General features: G+C 31.9%; 1 protein-coding gene across 1 annotated transcript; it reads right to left on the reverse strand.

The window, feature by feature from the left end:
* LOC137826407 (RING-H2 finger protein ATL74) lies at positions 1–1,448 on the reverse strand. The gene has a single exon (XM_068632365.1). The coding sequence runs from the start codon at positions 758–760 to the stop codon at positions 224–226; it is 537 nt and encodes a 178-aa protein (XP_068488466.1). The 5' UTR covers positions 761–1,448; the 3' UTR covers positions 1–223.
* Positions 1,449–8,121: the final 6,673 nt, after the last annotated feature.

The following is an 8,121-nucleotide window of genomic DNA, read 5'->3' on the forward strand; positions in this document are numbered from 1 at the left end:
TTATGCACATTTTCAAGATTTTTTTTTATCCAATCCAACATATTAGTATACACAGAACAAACATTAACATATGTTTTAATTTAAAAAAAAAAAACAACAAATATAAATGTGTGTAAGAGTGGTCACTTCAAATTTATTAATAACCAACTAATAACTACTCTAACAACTAAATTAAATTTCTCAACTTCCGTTCACCAAAACTTTTTCACGATATTATTGTCCTTCAACTCGGCGGCTCCACCACCACCACGACGTCGCTCCTCCGGCGGGACCCACTCTCCGGCGTGGCGGGTTTCTCGAGGAGGGAGTGGCGGCAGTTGGGGCAGGAGGAGTGGGAGAGGAGCCACGTGTCAATGCAGTGCACGTGGAAGCCGTGGTTGCACTTGGGCAGCATTCGAACCCTGTCCCCTTTCTCGAACTCCCCGAGGCATATGGGGCACTCTGTCGCCGGGACGGTCTCGCCGGAGGCACCATACACCGCCACCGGGATGCGGCTGAGCTGACGCCGCTTCAGCCCCGTCCCCGCGAGGCGCGCCGCCTCCTGCTCCGCCGTCTCGTCGCCGAAGCGCCGCCCGCACCGCAGCGCGCATCGCGCGATGGAGTTCAGCCCCAGCGCGCATATCAGCGCGCACAGCAGCGCCGCCAGAATGATCACCATGTTGGTATCGAAGTTGGCGTCGCTGATGAACGTGTCGCGCGTGTTGTTGCCGTACGACGGTGGCATGCTCAGCTCCGTCTCCAGAAACCGCCGTTGCGTCATGTTTGATCGGTGGCTCAGTCCGAACAGAAAAAAAAATCAACTGGGTCTCTTCAATTTTGTGAAAAGCTTTAGACTTTGTGGTGAAATCTTGATGGGGTTGGGTTGTGTGGGGTGGGTGATTTTTGGGTAGGTGTGTGCGAACTCTGAGTGTTCTTGTGAGGATTGGGAGCAGTGAAGGACACGGAACAAAGGGCGAATTGGAGAATCGCTAGCTTTTTCTTTTGGGGTGATGGGATAAGGAAAATGAAAGGGTGAAATTTTGTTTTGGAGGTGATTGTTATCTGAACTGGGGACCGTTTTGCTGCTTGATTCCCAGCTTAAATCTTTCCACAGAGATGCATGGTCCTTATGGAACACAACAAAGCAAAGTGCAAAACGGGTTCGAGATTGCAGAGAACATTGGACTTATACACACTTTTTTTACCTATGATTTCACGAATATATGGCTCCACAACATACTCCTATTCAACAACACATATATTCTTTTTCAGAACAAAATAAATAAAATCTTACATGAAACAGACAAAAGTATATATAGCAGTAACAATTTTTGTCTGACTAATTAACACACTCATACTAAAACTGATGGTTAAATTAGTACAAGCTTTTACATTTATAACATATATAATGAACAGGTAGGAGTGGCCCTGAGAGAATATATGATGGAAGTTTTTTTCTTTGGAATTGGGATGAGATTTGTGGTGCATATATAATGGGCAATTTATAGGAAGTGGGGCTTGGTGAGTTGTTGGACTTAAAAGGAATAAAAAGGTGAAGATTTGGGTGTGAGTGAGTGAGAGATAGAGAGCAATTAACTCAGATATATGGAAATGAGAATATGTGGGTAATTTAAGGATAGAGTGGGGTCTGGTAGTCACAGGTGGTTAATTTACATACCTAATTAGATTAAACCTGTGTAGAATAATATGAAGAAGGTTGGTAGCGAATCCAAACGCAATCCCTTTAATTTTACGGTTAAACTTGGTAGGGTGGGGTATGGACCAATGCAAAATGAGGTAGTCCCAAATTTGAGTGTGACTTTGATTTGTTAGTAGTAGTGGAAATTTCGTTGCCAATGTCTTATTCGGCTGTGCTCTGCTTTTGACATCAGACATAGCAGATGAGAATCAAAATACAGAAAAAAAGATCCAAAAGGAAAGGGAGAAAAAAAAGAAAGCACAACGTTCAAAATATCTCTCTTCAATTACCCTCTTCGCAGTTTGCAATAGCCTACACCAAACTGTGGTATTTTTTGTGCCACCTTTTGACGTCGATTTCTGATGGGACACTACATAGTAAAATATATTTTATCTATCCTACAAAAACAACACTAAACCCTCCACCTAAATCCCTCATATCAGAGGCCATATTACTTTCACCTTCCTGCTTCAACCTAGCAACTCTGTTTTTATAAGGAACAATATTAATCAACAGATTTTTGTCTAGTTTATACTGATATGATTGATTTTTTTTATTAACATTATAACTTGTGCTTTTGATTTTGAATAGATTCTTTTTTGAAAAAAAGTTAAACCCTTGAGACAGACCTGCGGAATAATTGGTATTAACTCTTTGGATGGATCTAAATTTTACAATTATATACATCGATTTTTTTTGTCTATTTGCATAAACTTCAATTGAATTTTGTAGTCTTCAGAAATAAGAGGGAACGAGATACGACATATGGCAAATAATGAAACGTTGCATAAATTCATATGAATTATATACATCGATTTTTATGCACAGTATGTCGGATCAGGCTCTTTGTCACTTGCATTGCAGCTGGTGGACCCTCAAAATCAAACTATCAAATTTATGGCACCATTTACCATGGAATTTTCTTGGCAACATTACCATCAGAAGTGAAAAACTAAATCAATTATTGGGTGAGTTTAATTAATTGTTTCATTTATCCACTACATAATCTTACTCGTTCCAAGTCAATCTCTAATTAATATGGATATTTATTTAGCATTCCATGAGTTAATCTAACCACCCCACTCGGCCATGGTTATGGTTAGAGGATGGAAAATTGCTAGCAGAAGAAAACCTACTCACCAACAACAAAAGTAACATGAATATCATCATAAGAGGTAAGTAACTGTTGCAGAGCTTTCTTTTCACAATACTTTGTATTTGCATGCGAGATATATATAATTAGGCTTCAACCGTTAATGCAAAAAGAATGGTTAGCGTTATCCTTTTACATTAGTTATATCCAAAAAAACCATCTTAAAAAATATATTCACAAAATTGAAATTTAGATGATTTTTTCTAGGTTAGTTGTATTTAAACAAACATAACAGAACTTTATTATGTTCAGTGACGTCACACATATGTTTAAATATAATTGAGATTTTTTTTAAACTCTTAAAAAAAATGTCATTAATTTTTCTCTTTTTACCCACACGATCATATATGCAACATATTTGTAATTTTATCTGAACTTTCGCATCTTGTCATCCTTGTTCCATGTTGTTGAGGAGGACCTTCTTATTGTGAGTGAGTTCAACATAGTCTCACTCAACCATTACCTCACCACTACTTGCGTAGTTTTGTGAGCACGTTCTAGTTCGAGTGTCTTGTCGTTTTTGTTTTGTGTCGTTAAGAGAGAGTTTTGATAACATGATTGCACTATTATTGTCTCTTGGTTGAGTGAAAAATCACCGTAATGTTTAAACCATTATTTTTTACCCTAAAACACGTAAATTTTGAAATGATAAAGACATTGTTTACTATGCTTAAAATTGTCTAACTTGAAAAAATAGCGTTTGACTATTCCTCCCTAAATTGACGAAAAAATTGAATCAATTAATTATGTTGGATTTGAAAATAACATACTTTAACTCAAATAACCAAGGTAAAAAGTCAATTTTATACTTAGTGTCCATCAAAAAATAATATTTCTACTAAGAGATATGCTCAATAGTAAGGACACTTTTCAAATACTTCAATCCACTCCAACAATTCTCAATGCATCTATTCAAACCTTGATTTGTCTATTATTGATTTCTCTTTTACCAATAGTGCAATACTTTAAGAGTTAGAGTAACATCAATAAACAAAGAAATACTTTAAAGTGACGGAGATGTACTACAAGAACTTAACAACCAATCTACATAAAAGAATCAGGAAACTCCTCTCACGTAACCATGACCAACACCTCAAGATATATCTAGGAAAAATGTTACTTTGACAACTGCAAGCAAAAATACTCCATTTTGACAACCGTGACATGACATGGAGTGCTTATGTGGTGATTTGTAAAGAATTAAAATTTTGAAATCTGCAAAAAGGGTATTGATGAAATATAGAAGGCGTCAAGTTTAAGTCTAAGGAATTTTTGACGAACTTGAGAGTGCTTGATTTGTGACTTAATCAAAACTAGTAGGAGGAGTGATTGGCTTTTGGCTCAATTTGAACCGAAAAATAGTTCCATACTAGAGGGATTGAAGGAGAGGACGAGAGTGCATGCAGAAATCTCATGCAGTAATTGCACACAACACTGGGAAATTGTCCCACATTTGAAGGATTGAACGAGGAAGGAGTGCGATCACCACTATCGCGGGAGGGAATGAGGGTATGTGTAGGAGAAAAATGAAGAAGAAGGGAGAAGAAGGAAACAATAAGAATAATTTTTCAAATTATGCAAAAACCCCTCATTCATTTTTATTAAAACGTCACCCCACATTTATTAAAATAATAATAATCATGTCATATGTCAATCAACCCATCAATTGTTAGATGGAAATGCTAAAAAAATGGTTGTTAACATATTAAGACTCCATAACTAATTCCATAACTTTTCTATTATCTAGTGTCTATCCGCTAAAAATAGTAATTAACAATCTAAAAGAATTAGCATGTCTTTAAAGTTCTTTTACCAAGTGAGATATGACGGTGCACTAGTGCTGAAGGGTTAAAAGACAACGACTATTTTCACTTTAGAACAGTGGCTTTCTAATCGCATTTGATGTACACGTAGTCTTATGTCCAACAGAGAAAACAACGGCTATTTAGCCGCATTCTTAAATGTAGATTTATAAGGGAGGCTATGGTAAATAGTTGCATTCTTATTTATTTATTTTTTAAAAATAAAACTCTAAACCCTAAATCCTAAACCTACACATTAAAAAAAATTAAAACATCACCAACCTTGTGCGTGAAGGCAACAACTGGGACGACAGCATAAGCGACATCAACAACGGAGTAAATACAACACAACAAAAACCCAAATAGCAGGCAATGAAACAGTAGTGACCTTTGCTAATGCAAGAAAATAAACAAATAAAATAAACGAAAATAAATATATAAACCAATGGTGAAGAAGAAAGAAAGCTCAAAATGAATTTACAATGGCATGAAGAAGACAATGAAGGCTCGTTGAAGACGAGAAGAAGCACGAAAATAGAAACAGAAGAGAAAACGAAGCGTCAGATAAGAAAGCAAGTATGAAAGCATAAGTGGCGCGCTTCAGTGTCAGGATAAAAATTGTTTTAAGAATGCGACTATTAGGTAAAATCGCATTCTTAAACAAAACACTTTGATTTAAGAATGCAGTTATTAGGTAAAGCTGCATTCTTAAATAAAACGCTTTATTTAAGAATAAGATTATTTGTAATATTTATTTATATTTAAATCCAAATATAATTATCTAAATATAAGTTATGCTATAACAACTAATTATTTTTGGTCTCTAAAATTAATTTCTATTTCATGATTTTGTTGTAGTGTTATTATTAATAAACATTTATAAAATATGTTTTAGATTAAAACCATTAGCTACCAAGCCATTAGTTACCAATTTTTTAGCTACTTACTACTTTATATCTAAATTAGTCTTTATTAGTTTTTTAGAGACTAATTTAGAATTTAAAATATTAGTAGCTAAAACTTAGGTAGCTAATTTAAATACTAATTTAGAAACCATTTTATAAATTACTATTAATAATATAAATCACTTTAGATACGAATAATTTTTTAGCCACTAAATTAGTATTTTAGTTAATATAGTGCTAATTATTTTTTGTCTATAAATTTGGTTGTTATTTAATAATTTTCTTGTAGTGAATTAGTTACCAAGATTTTTGCTACCAACTCTATAATCTAAATTAATTGGTTGCTAAAACCTTACTAACTAATTTGATATCAATTTAGAAATTATTTTATAAATTTTATTAATAATAAAAACTATTTTAGACATCAATAATGTTTTTAGTCTCTAAATTAATATTTAATTTAGTTAATATAGTGATTAATTATTTCCGTCTCTAAAATTGATTTCTATTTAATGATTTTCTTTTAGTGCAAACCTTCATACTGGTTATTTTATATCTTAAATTATTAATCACTTGCATACTAATTTTTTTAATGATATAAATAATTATTAGTAAAATTTATAAATATGTATCTTGTGTTAATTTTCTCTAGTATTCTTATTATTATTATTATACTTTTGACAATAATTTTAAAAGATATTAAAACTAACACTACAAAAAATTCATTAAATATAAACTAATTTTGGAGAAAAAAAATAATAAGTTGCTATATTGACTAAATTAGATACTATTTTAGAGACTAAAAAAATTATTGGTGTCTAAATTAGTTTCTATTATTATAAATAGTTTCTAAATGGGCATCTAATTAGCTAACAAAATTTTTGCTACCAAATTTAAAATATAAATAATTGGTAGTTAAAATTTTGGTAGCTAATTAGATAAACTATTTATCAATAATATAAACTAATTTAGAAATCAATAATTTTTTTAGTATTTAAAATAATATCTAATTTAATCAATATAACAACTAATTTTTTTTAATTTCTAAATTTGATTTTTATTTGATGATTTTCTCATAGTGTAAGTTCTGACAAAAATAGTTATTAGTAATAGTTTTATATAGTAATGACAACCATGAAACATAATAATGATAAAGTAATAATCACTACTATATTATATGTAATAGTGATAATAAAAAATTATCTTATAAATAAATTATTTTTTTATTATTAATAATTAGTATCATTTTAATTTTAAACTTTTTATGACTAATTTTTTTAATTATTAATATTTTATCATCATTAGTTGTCACAAATAAATATGTAAATCATATTTAAAATTTTCAAGTAAATATTAATTTTCAGGTAAATCTTATAAATAGTGACAAAATTTTTATTTATCACTAAATTTTTTGTCAAAAAAAACTTATATTTATTGTATTGATATTTTTTCTAAAAATTTCTAAGAGAGAAATCATGTAGTTGGTATACTTGAGGTAAAACATGGAGTTGGTATTACTTAGGTGAGAAAAAATGAAAGGACCTAACACATGCATAGTATGATGGGTGAGGCTTTATGTCACTTGTGTTGCAGCAGGTGGACCCTCAAAATCAAACAACCAAATTCATGTTCTGCTAAAGCGAATCTAACCCACTCACCTTTTTAATCTACAAAGATGATATCACACATATAACCTTTATCAATCATAAACACTTTACACTGCTTTCATTCATGATGGTGCTGTTGGATATAACTAAAACCAAAAAAGTTTTGGCTTTTTGTAACTTAAATGCAGTCACTGATACACAACTTTTCACTATATATGAACTGAACAAGTTACATGTATATATAGCAGTTACTTTTCTTCTGTTATTTTCTTTTTTATCTTTAATTTTTATGTAAACTAACTCCAACATGTTTGTTTAATAGCAATAGCCCAACTCAATTGATCAAACACTGTGGAGGAGTTGTTGGAAGTTGTATTATAATTACTTCTGTTCAATTCTTATTAATAAAAAAAAAAATAGCAAGACAACATTTCATTGTTTTAGGTAGAAGATTGTTAGCTTTGTGTGTATTGGATGAAGATAAAGGTATATGCATTTCATTGTTGAAGGTAGACCAAATTTTTGTCTAGTTTCTGTTGTAAGTGATTAAAGTGTTTTTATTAACATGGTAAAAGAAAAGGTTATTGGTATTTGTGAAATTTGATAAATATAGTTCAACTTGTTAAATGGATCCAAAATTTATAATTGTATACAACAATTTTTTTTGTGTCTATTTGCATAAATTTTTTTAAAGTTTTTTTATCAGAGAAACCAACTCCAATTGAATTTTTTAGCGTTCAGAAATCAGAGACAACAAGATATGGAGTTGGTCCACGAAATAGCAAGTGACAAACGATGAAACGTCACACTGAGAAAGAGGATTTTTATGCAAACGACCTAATGCTTTATATGTTGAATAGGCTTTATGTCACTTGCATTGCAGCTGGTAACCCTCAAAATCAAACTATCAAATTTATGGCACCATTTATCATGGAATTTTCTTATTGGGTGTGTTTAGTTAACTGTTTCATTTATC

Source organism: Phaseolus vulgaris, chromosome 8 (assembly GCF_000499845.2).
Source record: "Phaseolus vulgaris cultivar G19833 chromosome 8, P. vulgaris v2.0, whole genome shotgun sequence".
In the NCBI taxonomy this organism is placed as follows: domain Eukaryota; kingdom Viridiplantae; phylum Streptophyta; class Magnoliopsida; order Fabales; family Fabaceae; genus Phaseolus; species Phaseolus vulgaris.

Bases quoted from the DNA above. Each gene is read 5' to 3' on its own strand.
- LOC137826407 (XM_068632365.1), bottom strand. From the start codon at position 760: ATGACGCAACGGCGGTTTCTGGAGACGGAGCTGAGCATGCCACCGTCG.